Genomic DNA, 15,862 nt, shown 5'->3' with positions numbered 1-15,862 from the left:
TAACTCCCAGTTACATTGTGAAATTCAGAAAAACTAAAGCAAACTAAAATAGGCCCAGCTTTTGAGATATCAAAAATTTCCCTACCTCAACCTCCCCGCATAAACAGTCTTCACAGGAAGAAGAGTGTTTAAAACTTATGGAACCAAATGTAATCAATCCCTTTTTCAAGGATCACTCCTCCATTCCAACCCCTCCCCCATCAAAAGAGTTCAAACACATTTATTGCTTTTAACCAAACTGTACCATTAACAAGGATTAAGTCAAAGAAAAATCAGGCTCAGAGATCCATATACATTTCCATTTTATTGAATTTGTTAATGTTACAGGGTTCTTGCACTGCCAAAACCATGCCTGAGAATTCAAATAACGAAATAAGGTACAATGGACAGTCTCATCCACCCATCATACAGTATATTAAAACTTGATTAATGTGCATTTTGACAATTTCACAATCTCTTAAAAATGTTATAACAAGAGTTGGGATTTAAAATCTACTGCAGGTCTTCAAATTTCTAGTACAATATGCCATTAAATAACACTTCCACATAATCATCTCAGTTCATTCCTCAGTAATATAATCCAACAAGACACTGCTGGCAAAGATGCATACTTTTGAGGGAAAATAGATGGCTCGAAGTCCTCTACTTAATTCTTTTACTAAGGTTTTTGGTTCCCAAATGAAGTCGTCAGTTCCTCTTTTGAACACCCAGCTCCTTCTGGGCTCAGCAACTTGTCCAGGCACACCTCTCTAAGAGGCCAGGGAGCTGGCCTGCCAGCAACTATGCCAAGAAGCAACTGGCAGGGGCTGCCAAGAGACACTGTCAGGAGCCCTTCCAGGAGTCAGAGGGGATTTCGGCATCTGAACCCCTATGAGGGAATCTGCTGCTTCCTTTCACATCAGGGAGATTGTTTTACTCACCTACTTGCTTCACTCTCATCAGTGGCAAGTCTGCAACTCCTGAATTTGGCATTGAAATGTAATAGAGAGAAACCCAGACTCTGTGCATCCAGTGGTCACATACCACTATGCAATATTTGTACTGAATCAAAATGACAAAACTAACAAGGATGAAACAGAACCTGAAGTTAGATGGAATGAAACTTTCACACCATAGGCAGTGACTTTGGGTGCCTGTCAGGTCCCACTTAAGGACCACGTTACTGGACTGTTTAACCCAGTGTTACAAAAAAACTGAAGTGCTAGGTCACCTGTCTTCTGCCCCATTCTTTCTCCCCCCACCCCCACCCCCAACCACTGAACAGGCAGAAACAATCCAACAGAACTAGTCAAGATAATCACTGCAGCAATAAGCATCCTGACCTTGAAAAGGCTGGGGATAAAGGCTGGCATCTGAGAGTCTTGTCAAACACCACATAATTGGTCAGGACATGGGAAACATCAGGAAAGCTTTTGCACACCCACCAAGCTTCTGTTTAAGATTTATTCATGTTGGTTCGAGTTGAAAAGGAGCAAGACAAGTTTGCTAGAAATAAACTCACAGGTGATTGAATACCTCTACTCTAGTAGTAAAAAAAGGTTACAATCCCACCTGCTAGATACCAGTACTCTTGTCAAATACATACTGTACAAGTTAAAGACCTGGTGATTAGAGGCTTTAGCAGCACCTGAAGTCAAGCCTTGGCATCCACTGCTCTTTAAAGGCTATGGAGTTCCAGCCCCTTGGGGGTGGAAATCAGGTTATGAAACTTATTTCACAATCCCTCTTTTAACAGATGTTTCAAATTACTCAACCAAGCATTATGCTCTGTTCAAAGAACTTAGATTCTAAGTCAAAGCAAAGAAGGCCTTGTTGGCAGAAAATACAACATGTGCTATCCAAATAAAAATGGCTAAAGAAAAAAGAAATTGGACCGTTCAATCCCTATCCCACCCCCCCAATCCCACTTTGTACATCAAAGTGTGGTTAAATTTAGTTTCTCGTAACCTCAGAATATGGCTACAGCTAAAGGGTTAAAAAAAAAAACCAGACAGCTCTGTATGGGTTTATTTGAACACAGTTCTTTGAGAGTGGTACTGGTACGTCTCAGGAAAAATCATGTATAGCCACAGCTACTAGAGAAAGTATTTAAGGATGGGGCCCAGGACAGGTTAATTAAGGTCACTTAAATCTTTGTCATTTATAGCAGATCAGAACCCAAATCGCTGACTTTTGCAGGATTTCTGATAGGAATCCAGTAGAGCTGGTTTCAAGTTTCACATCGCCACTTAATAGCTGTAACCTTCTTATCCAGAAGTTGTGATCCACATGGTGTCCACAATGAGTGCAGCAAATCTGAGGTAGTCAACCCTTACGAAGGCTCAGTATCTGAACATAAAAAGATTTCGAAATGACCACTGGCTGCAGGTTTGTTTTGGGTTTGTTTTGGTTTTTTTTGCAGAGTAATTATCAAAGAATACTGGTGAATCTAGTTCAAGCAATTTACAACATTGAGAATTCCCCCACATTCAATGGTGTACCACACATTAAGCTTCCATAGGGCAGCAGTTCAGCCGATCGCTGATGTCAAAACAAGTCTGCATGTGCTACAGGAGATCCGGCAGACATCACAAGGTGGGTGGTTGTTCATGGCCGTTAGCTGGAGTTTAGTTACCTTAGTAGAAGGGTTATCAAAAAGCCATTCCTTAATTGTAATATGTGGGCAGCTTTACTGATCCCCCAGCACAGCATACTGGTTGTCTAGATGCAGTTTAAGTGCCTGGTTTTTGGAAACCTCATCCCTACCTCTATTTCTGTGTCTTACTACTTCAAAGCTCTTCTCCATTTCTTTATCCCTAAGGGAAAAGAAATGGAATCAGTAAATATCTCTTGACTAAGATAGTTTTGAAAATCATCTTCCTTGAAAAAAACCCACCCCAAGAAGAATCTAGGGGGGGAAGATGGATGCCATGAAGTTAATATAGCTCCTTTAAAAGGGCTTTTCAGCCATTTTTAGAACTGGAGTAACCTCTTTATATAAAAAAGGTTTCAACTAAGCAAAACACAGAATTGTTTTGTAATGTGGCCCTATCTTTTAACATAGTGATCTATCCTGCAGTAGTTAGCTACAGATAATTTCAGGGCTAGTTTAAAGACAATTTAAAATTTGCTATTTGACATGCAATTCCTTTGAACTATAAATGTATACTATCCTTTCGTCAAAGTCATTTAAGTCAAGCTAAAAACTTGACCAAACTTCCAGAAGTTCCTCTCACAGAAATGGGTAAGATAAAAGAAAAAAAAAAAGGTGGTTGTGGGAGGTTTGGGGAACGGCATATTCAAATAAGGAAATGTTTGGAGGGTTTTTTTTAAATTAATTTTTAAGAATATAATGCTGAAAGAATCAGGCTAAGTGAAACTCAAAACTGCTATGTTTTTAAAGAGAAAAAGGCAAGAAAACAACCCGGATCTGTTTTCAAAGTCACCCACTAACTGTTCAGAAGCAGTACTAACATTTGATGTAAACTGCACACATTTCACCACTTTCTTTTGTTGGTGGAGCAAGGAGACAGTTCCTAAACAAGATTTTAACTGTTTCTTAATACAATTCCACAAGACATTAAGTTAATTGCTGAAATACAAGTTTATCATGCTTATAAAAGTCAGACAATGCTCATTTATGTTCACTGAACACACCTAAACCATCTAATGACATTTTTACTTGCTATATAGTACGTGTGGACCAGGTGGAAGAAATGAAGTGCTATTTCAAGAATATGAGACTTTTTCTACATCCTTCAAATTACCCTTGGTAAAATGAAGTGTTTTCCTTTAGCTTTCTCCCACCCTTTCCTTACCAGGGCCCATTTCCTTTCTCCTGGATGTACCTTATGTCCAATTTTTCTTAGTGATCAACTAACCCATTAATTAACTAATAACAGTAATAAGCCATTTTTATCCCTCTTCCTTGGAGGAAGAGGCATGAATAAATGAAAAACCTGGAAATATCAAACATATTCCAAACTTTCCAAGATTATTTACGTAGCTACACTTACTTCCGACTTTCTACATGCTTGGCAGTGGACTGCAATGATGGGAACTGTGTATCGCTGTATATTTCTGGTGGTCCTTGTGGTGTTTTTCTCGTTGAAGTCACCCTGGCACCAGGAGGCCTGTATACGCCACCAGTCATAACAGGTTCTGGGGTTTCTGTAACTAACAACACAAAATGATTTGGTGAAAAAACAAATTTACAACACAGCAAAATATTTGAGTCCTATTCTCCCTATCAACTACATGGAACAAGGAATGCCTGACATATCTAGGTAAGCTCTAAACAGGAATCACCTAATAAGAATTAATTCCATTTTGGACTATGTGCATAGTTTAAAACAGGCATAAGCTAGCCTGCCAACCCTAAGAGAAAGAATCCTAAACACATACAAGACAAGGACTAGCTGGGGTCCCCACTATTCTGAGCAAACTGAAATACTACACAAGTACTGTATGTCATTTACCTGTCTAGATTTCTGGTCAATTCATTCTTAAACAATGAAAGCAAAATTACCTAACCTGTATGTTAAATAGAAAGCAACTATTATAACAGAACTAAATGCATTATGATTTACAGAAGTAAAATGAGTAAAAATCTCTTGCTCACAATACTCAGAAAGAAATTAAGAGGGATGAGGAAAAAAAATAACCTTTGTGACTTTGTATGATGGCAAAAATGAATACACTTTAGTCACAATGAATTCTGACCAACAGTAAACCCTCCCTTAGGAGCCACCGTTAACATGTGTACTTTATTTAATAATTACTGATAAATAGAGCTTACTTATTATGAAGGCTTATTTTCATTACCATAATAAACATACTATCCCCTCCTGGCTTCCGCTGGATTAGCAGCAGGACTGAATTAAGTGGATTTCTGATTAAAACAGTTCAGCAGCCAGTTCACTTACAGAATTAAAAACATCTTACAGAAATAACAGAAAAGTATTTTTCTGAGGATTGACTATACCAATATGCCCAAATAAAGTAAAAGGCATAGAATCCCCAAACTATATAGAACTTTTACATTAGGCCTTTTGCAAAGTGACAAACAAATGAAATTTCAAGAGTTAAAAGAAAAACCTACACTTAGATAACTGAGGCTTAACTTATTTAATCCTGCTTTAACTTGAGGAAAAAAATCTATTACCAATACTTGGAGCAGGTACTTGAACAGGAGCTGTTTTATTCCAAGGTCCAGACGATTTTTCTATGCCCCCACCACCAGCTTCTTCCCAGTTATCCCCTGGATCTTCTCTCTTCTCATTATCATCTTCTTCCTTTTCACTATTAGAAAATAAAGATATATATATAATCTAAGACCAAAAAGAATTATCAGGAAAAATTGAGACAAGTTAAGAAGTTTAGTTGCTTATAAGGGTAATTCATTTTTAATTAATACAGTAAAATATATTAAATACAATTTAACTTATACAGGCTCTGGGGGAAAAACCTGATGTAAGTTTCTAATCAACAGATACACTACAAAACCATCTACTAACCTTTTTCTTTTCTGGGAAAGAGCAACATATGATGAGCTAGTGAGAACAGACTGGTTTGGGGCAGGAGTTGTGCATGTGTTTTTGAATAGGAAGGAAGGACTTTTGAATGGTATTTATCTAAGATAATAGACAAAGGAGGGTCGGTGGGGGGGATGATGGAGAAAAGTAAAGGGCAAGCAGGGAAAAGGGAAAACAACGTGGAAAACTGGATAGAAACAAATTTAATTCTGCTTCATTTGTCAGGTAACCCCTAAAACATCCCCTAGGAAAGTACTATTGTTAGCCTTTTCCAATGAAAACCTAGAGTCCCTCTCAAGGACAATACTCCTGAGGCAACATTTAAGATTGAACTTTGAGAACCCTGGGTCTGGGGTCTCAGCCCTCCATCGGCTCTGTGTGACTGACAAATCTCTCTAACACTCTCACCTGTAACTAAACACTGTCTCCTCAGATGGAACCTCTGAATCTAAATCCTTCTCCAAGGTAAATCATTTAACCTAAGCTTCAATTTCCTCATCTCTAAGGTGAGGATAATACCTATGGTACCTACCCACAAAAGATTACAATTACATACAGGCATCTCCCCAAAGTCTCAGTGCAGTTTTGACCAACTCAAGCACATTACACACATATCCTGCATATGTAATGTGCTTTTACAGACTTTCAAGTGCCACATTATAAGTGCCACTAGGTTTCAAGTAAGAAATTTTAGAAATGGGTAAAACTATGCTTTTAGCTTTAAAATAAGCAGATCTCAGGTCCCTCTGCCAACCTTATGAGTGATTAAGTACAGTTTTAATAAGTGGGGTACTTTATGCAAATAGGAAAAACTAATCTAAGACACCTAACCATTTAAAAATACAAAAACATTTATACAACATTAAAGGTGAAGAAACTGAGGCCCACAGGTTACCACTCTCCTAAAACATAAGAAAAGGCCCTCATTTTGGCAACAAATCTAATGCTTTGGAAAAGACTTCATAATCATAGCCATCTCCCCTCCCCTTGTAAACACGCATACTGGCAAAAACACTGGACTTAAGTCAGCTTCTAGTTCTAGTTTCAGATCTTTTCTAGGGATAAAAAGAGACTCTTTAACATGTCTGTGCTTTTCCTAGAAAATGGAGCAATTAACCCTCTTAAGGTCCCTTTGTAGCACTAATGTTCTATGAATAAGTTAAGGATTATAAAACAGAAAACAAACCTCTTTAAATACTTCAGTACTTCCCTATCAAGTCACTAACTTGTATTTTTACACAAGTTTTTCTAAAATTTGAATTTAGGGCACTCAGCCAATTATACCCATGTTATCAATTGGCAGTACTTAGAGAAGACAGCAGTAGACAAGGTTTTCCTTGGCTCCCAGCTTGAATCTGGCCCATAGTCCCTCTTTTCTCTTGGCTACAGCCAGCCAACAGGGTTGTTGGCTCAGGAAGCAGGAATGATGGAGAGGGAAAGGTTAAGCTGAGGATAGAGGGAAAAGAATGGAAGGAAGTAAGAAAGAGAAAAAGGTATGAGAACCTAAGGGGACTCTCTGAGGACTACAGCAAAAGAGACTGACAGTTTTACAAAAGACAAATTTCCCAAACAGTTTCAAGAAATGGCACCCTCACTTGAACTGTATATATGGTGTCAAAGGCATTTTGAAGGAAAACACTAATTTGGAATAAATAAGTCTGTTAAATTTTTTTTAAAGTTAGTCTCACAACTTTATATGATCATACTTTGTCCCTAAAACAACAACAGTGTTTTTCAAGCTATTATGGGGCAAACTACAAGACCTGTCAGGCAGATGGAAAATCTTGATTTCCTGGATGTGGGTTATCATTCAGCAGCGTGCTCCTGTGGCCACTATTAAACCAACTCTTTCAGATTTAAGAACACTGTGAAACAATGTGAATGATCAAAGGGGAGAAAAATTAGGAGCAAATAAGGGATTCTTAACCCTGCCTTTAAAATACTGGGGTGCCATGACTGAGAAATGGCTCAACAAGTGCCTATTGTCCATGAATACATTACTGTGCTGAAATTAATCAATAACAAATAAAAAGCATAAGACAGACATAGGTGAACTGATGCTAAGCAAAGTAAGGAAAATACATAATGACTACATAAATGTAAATGAAAAGAACCACCACAGAAGAAAGATGTTGTGAAATTATATAGCAGAAGCTTGGCCCCAAGAAAATATAAGAAAACTTGACCCACTTCCTTGGGGGTTGAGTGGAAGAGAGCTAACAGGTGTAGATCACTGCACACCAGATTTCTTGTTGTATTAATCAGATTTGCTTATTTTTTTCTTCTCTAAAATTATAAGAAAAGGCTTTCTGGAAGGCCAAGGTTATACAGGGGGAAAATAAAAGCCATCAATAAAAATATTTCTTTCCCTTTTTTGGGGGCTCAGGTGAGGCAACTGGGGTTAAGTGACTTGCCTGGGGTCACTCAGCTAGTGTCCAAGTGTCTGGTCTGAGGTGGGATTTGAATTCAGGTCCTCCTGACTCTAGGCCAAGTGATCTATCCACTGTGCCACCTAGCTGCCCCAATAAAAATATTTTGGTGACAAGATGAGATTTTGGGGCTTCCTTGAGCTTTTCTAGCTCAACAGCCCTATCTCAGAAGGTTGCTATAAAAGAGACCAAGTGGATCCCTAATAATACATAGTTGGTTCTACACACACACACACACACACACACACACACACACACACACACACACACACACACACACACACACTCTCTTAAAAAAAGGAAAACAAACTTCTTGGATCAAAGTAGCCCTACTATCTCATCTCCAGAAAATATTCCCCTGAAAGCAATCAATTGCTCAATGAAAGTGGATCTTCACTCTTGATTTGTTACGATATAGCAAGAGCTATATGGACAAGAAATGTAAACAGTATAGCACAGTGTCTCATTACCAGAGGATGATTAAGAAAGGCAAAACACCAATCAGTACCAATTCAAAACCCACTTTATCAAGTTTTATATTCAGTTACACGTTTGTAGCAAATGAAACGGTGTTCACAGTAATGTCATTTCTCAGAAAGTGAGGATACAGGCCCTCAGTTAGGAATCATAATTCCAACATTCTGTCAGAGTCAGCCAACTATCTCCACTGACACTATAACCAGGACACCTTAAGTAAACTATCTTCAAGCAATAATGGCTATGGCCAAAACCAAGCCTCCAGTCTTAGGGTGACAAGCTTCTCTGAATTGAGCTCAGCTGATTCTTGAAATGACAAACACTCTTGCATGCGGGATCAAAGTTTGAGATCCGTGGGGTAGGAGGTGCCAACTGAAGGCTTTGTACACATCCTGTTGTTTCTCTATAGACCTAAGTACTACTATCTTTATTATTTTTCTACATTTTTAGAGTAAAACATATTTTAATCTTTTCTTGATGACCCATGATAGTCATCACAAACATCAGTTCCTGTATTGTAACAGGCTGGTTGTGGCTACTCAAGTCACAACTTACACCCCAAAGCCCCAGGCTCTTGAGTTCCTAGTTTTGCTTTGGATAATCTGCTTTCTCCTCCTACCATCAGTTTTGCCTGGCCTCTAGCTTTACTCACTCCCTTCTAATTTGACTCATCTAGGAAACCAGAGAGATGTTTGTTAGAGCTGGGCCTTTAAGAGTAATTTTGTGCGAGTTTACCATGTGCCTTATGCTATGGTGTCTTATTTATAGCTATATAGTGATAGCTATTCCATTAAATCTGGTTTAGCTTAAAAATATGACAAAATTTCCATCAAGCTATCACCTATAAGCTTTCTGAGGGCAGAAGGCTCTTGCCTCCTTTTGCATACCCAGCACTAACAGTGCCTGACACATGGCAGAGGCTTGATAAATGTTTACTGAAGGTTCTAAGGCAGAAGAAGGAAATGGAGTGTACAGTTAGTTAGAAAAGGAGTGTAGAGCTCATCAAAGAGTAAAGATCCAGAGCTGTGGCACAGACCTTTAGTAAAATGTTCTTTAGGGCCTGTAATAAACAGGTCTCTTTCCTATTTCCCAACATTCTCTTTCCAAAGATGCTCATTAACCAAAATCTCATGTGTGACCAATACCTCCAAATGACTAAAGGAAAGGTCTGTTTAATTAACACCCCTTACAATTTATTTTTGTCCATCAGTCATGACCCCATGGATCACAGCCCTACTCTCCTCCACTCTCAAAAACTCTACAGTGCATGTCCATTGCTTCCATGACAATGCTTCCCTCTCATCCTCTTCCTTTTGCATTCAAATCTTTCCCAACATCAGGGTCTTTTCCACTGAGTCCTGTCTTCTCATGTGGCCAAAGTATTTAAACTTCAGCTTCAACCTTTTACATTCAGACCCATTACAATGCACAATATTTAATACTTAGATCAAGGAATTGGAGCTTAAAGGGACCTTAAGACTAAAATAAATTCACCCAATGTCATTTAAAGTGTGGCCTGCCCAAAGTCACATAGCTAGACAGTAGCAGACTCAATTTAATGTATCCTAATGTGCTCATATTTAATTAACATGGTCTAGACAGGCATCCATCCAGGCAGGGTATGTCAGGTGTGAAGATCCCTCTACCTATCCAAGATGATGAATCACCCCACCCCACCCCAGCAGTCATCTTAATTCAGTGCCCTGCTTTACTAAGGTCACAGGAGCAGTAAGTAATCAGAAAACCTGGCAGTCAAAACTAACCAGCCCAACTAACTCCATACCAGCAATCCAGCTCTAACTAGAGAAGAGGCCCAAAGTGAAATGACATTCCCATAGTTACACATGTGACGGCTCAGAGGCAGACTCTGAAGGGGCTCCAACACCAGCCCCAGAACCAGGCACGATGCCACTCATCCTTCCGTTTTATAAGCCCTGCCTCCAGAATTCACATTATGACCAAAGCCTGAATATACTGCAGTAACACAGTCAAATAACACCTAAAAGGACCTAAATGAGTTGTAGAAAGGATTCTTTATCCCAATCTTTCATGCCAAAAATGTATCTACCCTAGTGACACTGCACAGAATAATTGTCCTCGTTGTGATTTGTCACATGATATAGGTACACTTATGGTTACCATTGGAAACATACCCCCACCTTACACTTGTGAAGATGCCTCCATATTTTCCAAAGAGTTTATACCCATTATTTCACTTATTCTTTAAAACCCTTTCAAGGCAGGAAGAGCAGGCTGTTAAACCCAGTTAATAGATGAAAATGAGGCTGATATTCATATCACAAGGCACAATAATTTGCAATAATTTAATGACAACTATCACCCTATATACTACCTCTCTCCCTTCAGTCAATTAACACTTTAAGTCACTGGGAGGGTGTTAGGACAATACCAGCTGGCAGATACCAACCCCCTACTAGTTAGGGCTGACCAAAGTCTCAATCACAAACCTACCAGAGTTGGGGGTGCTATTTTTAAATAGTATCATCAAATACCTATTTGTCTGGATAAACTGTCAGGCTTGTCCATATATTACCTTTTAGTGAGAGCTATTCAAGATGCAGTGCTCAAAGCTACTGATGTAGACATTCAATTAAATAGATATCCCTATACCCATGGAACAAATATAATAGAACTGGGAGCTAAGTGTGAAACAGGCAATTATTAACCTGTTTTGCTGTCTTTACCAACATTTATCTTTGGCAATGTTCCTTCATCATATAATACACCAAACTTTTAAGAGCAGAACAATGTGGCAAAGGCACAAACCAGCACATGAAACTTAACTTTTAAGAGTTAGGAATTTAGAACTATACTCTCTCTTCCCCAACAAAATACTAACAAAATCAAGAGGGCCTTTGAGCCTATGATGCTACATAAAAAGCAGTAAAAATTTGTCCCCAAACTCTTTACCTGCTCCCCCTTTCCCCAACCAACGTTCTTTTCTCCCACTTTTTGCTCCCAAGTTGGAAGAAGCATTAGATTTCCAACATATTATATCTAACAGTGTCCCTGGACTAACAATGTATAATTGAGTTAACCCGTGCACCTCCCATTCAAAACAGAAACCCTTTTGCCCTGGTTTATATAAAGCCCTTTACTGAAGAAAGCAGGTTAGATGGGTAACTGCCAAATTTTACTTGAGGGCCCTTATGACTAAATGGAAGATAAGTCCTCACAGTCTTCAAGCTTTTATAAGGTTAGATAAGGGCTCCTTGCCTAGCTTTGGCTAGGAGTAAAATGGCCAAATGCTGAACTTAAAATCTCTGCTTTGGCACAGCTTAAAGACATAACCTGCTATGGAAATTCGGTTGACAACAGCAAAAGTTGCAGCTCCCAGTGAAAGGATAAGAATCTGCTCTGACAGTGAATCCGGACTTCACATTCAATAACTGCAACAACAAGTGATCTTCATGCTTTAAAGATTCGGTGCCATGCTAACGGAGCTTAGTGCTTGATCTTCTCTGCAAATGAGTGTCTCGGCAACAAGCATCCTCGAGACTGATTCAAACAAGAAATGGATGACGACAACCATGCCACCACTCGGGTCACTCAGGTCCTTCCCCAGAATCATGCCCGTCAGCCAAGTCCACACACAATGGCCACGTACTAGTCTATCCTGTCGATGAGTCAGCCAGCACCCCTCAAATGCACGCACTGTTCTCAAAGGAACAGGCAAACCAAGTGGGCGCTTAGTCTTATAGCAAAGGCTCCAGAACCCAAGATTAGTTTCCAACAGCTGACATTTAAGGCTTGCAAATATTTTACACGCATCATAGCTCATTTGACCTATACAAGCAGGTATAAACTGTTCCCACTTCACAGATAAAGAAAAAGGCGGTGAGTGGTTAAGCAGAAACACAGAGCCAAAGCCAGAATATTTTCCCAATCCCAGGACTCTATCCACTTAAATACTCAGAACCAACAAATCAGAAAGAGCTGAAAATAAAACCGAAAGATCCAACTTTAGTTAAGTGTTTTAAGCTTTTATTAATGAATGACTTTATAGTTCGTAAGGGCATTTTAAAACAAATGGCATTTCCTGGTGATCCTCTATAATTTTGGTAAAAGGGGCAAATCTGTGATGAGAGCTTTTTACTCCCCAAAGTTTTACTGAAAAACAAGTTTTTAAGACCAATAAACTACCACCTCTAAGATAAAAACTGGGTTTATAGTTAATGAAACATTTACATTTTCAGTGAGGGGGCTACAAGTATTCTTAGACAGCAGACTTCAAAAGGAAGACAAGTGAACAATATTATGAATCTTTTTCACACAGCCACACTGAAGGAAATTTCCCCAAATGAGAATCTGTCTTGTTTCTACCCAGAGAAACAGAATATTGTAGCTTTCTTTAACTTAGTAACTCATCAAGGATATGTCTAAAATCTATGACCAGCTATTGAAGTTACTAGAACATACAGGTTTTAGTCATGTTGACTCTCCGGAACCCCAAGGACGTTTTTCTTGGCAAAGATACTGAAGTGGTTTGCCATTTCCTTCTCCAGCTCATTTTATAGATGAGGAAACCGTGGCAAACAAGGTTAAGTGACTTGCTCAGGGTCACACAGTCTGAGGCCAGATCTGAACTTAGAAAAAAGGAGTCTTCCTGGACCCCAGGGCCTGTGCCCAGAACTTACATTAAGTAGACTAATTCAGTTCTAATGTCCAAGTTCACCAAGTTTATTCAGGAAAAAGGGGAGCAAACAAACTACTTTAGATGTCACAAGTATTGAAGGCCTAACAACATATCAACTTATTTCCGAGAATTTCCAATACTGATGAGGGTTTAAATTAAGTTAACTTTCCAAAGAACTTCAGAATTTGGTGGCTTTTTCTTATAGCAGCAATGGAACACCAAGGAGATAGGAGAGATTTAACTTTGAGATACACATGATTCATTAATGCCTTCACGTCTGTTTCTAAATCAGTGTCATAATGAGAATTCAGTGGCTTTCTTATAGTGGCAATGAAGAGATTAAACTTTCAGATACACACAATCCATTACTGCTTTAACTTTGGTTTCTAAATCAGTTTCATCATAAGGCTGCTTTGGAATTTCTTTAAAAAAATTAAAACCGCAATACTTCATCCCTAAAATACGCATTTAAAAATAAACTGTACCTTATCTGCATCGCTTGAACTCTGAGCCCACTGTAATCAATTTCTTTTTGCTCGAATTCTTTCCATTCATCTTCATCCTTGAAAAACAAATAATTAAATAACAGAATCATTAAGAGTTTGAGGTCGTCTAGCCTTAAAACTGATGTTCAAAGAAGGTGGGTCACAGACACTTAACTAGATTCCAAGGCTTCCTCCCTCCCAGGCCTGACGACCAACTTTGTGAACACTTCAACTGGGTATCTCAACTATAACGTTCCTTAAAAGACACAGTACTAATCTGACACGGACCTTGCTTGTTGCTTTTAGGACAAATATGTCCGGCAAACATCGTTACTTCTAAGTGAAACTGGATTTTTTTCCCCGTTGGGCTGCTCTCCAAGCCCTTGAACAGAGGCGGCCAGCGATTGTGAATAAATTAATGCCACGCTGTGCATACCGAGGAAAAGCCTCTAACAACGAGAAGGGGAGGCCAGAGTCCGGAGGTGGTCAATTGGAAGGCGTCCCTTAAGTCGCCACATTCCCGAGTCTGGGGGCTCCGATAGGGGCTCGAGCGGCCTCCCTCTCCGGGGTCAGACTCAGGGCGTGTTCAGAGCCACCCCCGTGGGCAGCAACCCACCCGGCTTCGGAACGCGGGAGGAAGGAGAAAAGGCAGGGCGGAGGCGCTTTCCTGGGCCGGGAAGGGGGCCCGGCCAGGAAGCCCGACGGGCCCACGAGGCCTGCGGACACGCGCGTCACGTGGGCGCCCGGTGGCCCACGCCGCGGCCTGAAGGAGGCCTCTCCCCAGCCACGCCGCGGGCACCGCCCCCCGCTCGGACACATGGTGGGAAGGGGAAGGGGCCCGCGCCCTGCCGCCCTCCCGCCCAGGCCCCGGCTCGGCCTAGGGCGGCGTGGCCGCCCGCTCTCACCTTGGTCTTGGCGGCCGCTCCGGGCCCCGCGGCCCCAGCCGCCCCCGCCGCCCCCTCGGCTGGCCGGGCGCCCCCTCCGCCCCCGGGCCCGCCGCCTCCGGCCGAGGCTGCTCCAGCCCCGGCCCCCGCGGCCCCGGCTCCCCCGGCGGCGGCGCCCGCAGCCCGGCTGCTCCGCTCCTTCTTCTTCTTCTTGTCCCTCTTGGCGAAAAAGTTGTCGAGGCTGCGCTCCTCGGTCTCGGCCATGACCGCGGCGGCCGGCGAGGGCTCGGTTCCTCCCGGCCCCGGCTCCCGCCTCACGCCGGCCTCAGCGCCGGCCCCGGCTCCCGTGGGCCGCAGCGGCAGCGCCCCCGGCGGCGGCCGGCGTCCGCCTCGTCCTCGGCGCCGCTGGCGGGGCGGGCCCCGGCTGTCCCCCCCTGCGCGCCGCGCGGCGGTGGTACGGTCCGCTCGGCTCGGGCCCGCGGGCGGCTACGGCTCCGTGCGCACGCGGGGAGCAGGCCGGGCGGCCCAGGCGTCCGCTGCTGCTACCGCGGCTGCTGCTGCTGCTCCGAACCCCTGCTGCTGCCAGCTCCTCAGCCAGAGGGGAAAAGGAAAAGGCGGGGGGAGGGGGCAGTAGAGAGCGAGACGCTCAACGTGCGGGGTGGGCACGGGGGAGGGGAGGGGGAGGGCAGTAGAAGCGCGCACGCGCGCCCAGAGAAGGGAAAGGGAATGGGAAGGGGAAGGGAGAGGAGGAGGGAGGGCAAAAAAAAAAAAGAGGCGGTACCTGCCCACTTGGTGCCGCCCTCACTTTTGAAAGAGCCGACTGCAGGGAGAGGGGGAAACTCAGGGCTAGGGGAGAAACGGACCAATCAGGTGGCAGCGCGAAATGCTTAGCTGACAATCCCCGCCCCGGAGGAGGTGGGGGCGGAGAGGTGGGACTATGCAAATGAGATGGCCCGCTCCCGCGTGCGCCTTAAGTCCCGGAGAGTCTCGAATCCGCTGATTGGCTACGCGTTTGGATTTGAGGGAGGAAATTCAACAAACTGGGGAAGTGGGGAACCTTGTAGGGTAAAAAAAGGGCTATTTTTCCGTGTACCCGGGCGCATGCGCAGGAGAGTGAATTGCACGTGTGAGCTCTAGCAGAGCTCAGTTTTATGAGCATCGGTGGTGACGTTTGGAACCTTACTTTGGCCTTTGGGAGGAGACTGCACCTGATGGCCTCTGGGCTTAATGTGGCTGCCTAAAATTGTTACCATGACTCGAATAAAAGTTATAAAGGGCACGTTTGTGTGGGACAACAGGAACAGGACCCAAAGAGGTCTGGACGGGCTTAGCTACGAATCTAAAGGGATGATGTAAAGATGATAAATTCGTTTGCTTGGCTTCAAGTAATCGATAATCACAGGAACAGGGTACAGTA

General features: G+C 42.3%; 1 protein-coding gene across 4 annotated transcripts; it reads right to left on the bottom strand.

The window, feature by feature from the left end:
- Positions 1 to 285: 285 nt before the first annotated feature.
- Positions 286 to 14,832, bottom strand: CDV3 (CDV3 homolog). 4 transcript variants are annotated; one of them, XM_020987295.2, is made up of 5 exons: positions 14,467 to 14,827; positions 13,562 to 13,638; positions 5,144 to 5,280; positions 3,996 to 4,155; positions 286 to 2,328 (listed from the first exon to the last, which is right to left on the bottom strand). In XM_020987295.2, exons 1-5 carry the CDS (start codon positions 14,707 to 14,709, stop codon positions 2,322 to 2,324), a joined length of 624 nt encoding a protein of 207 aa, XP_020842954.1. In that variant the 5' UTR covers positions 14,710 to 14,827; the 3' UTR covers positions 286 to 2,321. The 4 variants fall into 4 exon arrangements, with proteins under 4 accessions (XP_020842954.1, XP_020842953.1, XP_020842955.1 ...); XM_020987294.2 differs by lacking the exon at positions 286 to 2,328 and adding an exon at positions 2,335 to 2,795 and having other exon boundaries at positions 14,467 to 14,832; XM_020987296.2 differs by lacking the exon at positions 286 to 2,328 and adding an exon at positions 2,335 to 2,614 and having other exon boundaries at positions 14,467 to 14,830.
- Positions 14,833 to 15,862: the final 1,030 nt, after the last annotated feature.

The sequence above is a fragment of the Phascolarctos cinereus genome, unplaced genomic scaffold (genome assembly GCF_003287225.1).
Source record: "Phascolarctos cinereus isolate Bilbo 61053 unplaced genomic scaffold, phaCin_HiC Scaffold_1;HRSCAF=81, whole genome shotgun sequence".
In the NCBI taxonomy this organism is placed as follows: domain Eukaryota; kingdom Metazoa; phylum Chordata; class Mammalia; order Diprotodontia; family Phascolarctidae; genus Phascolarctos; species Phascolarctos cinereus.
The sequence above is the reverse complement of the archived record's forward strand: the minus strand, read 5'-3'. Positions and strand labels throughout refer to the sequence as shown.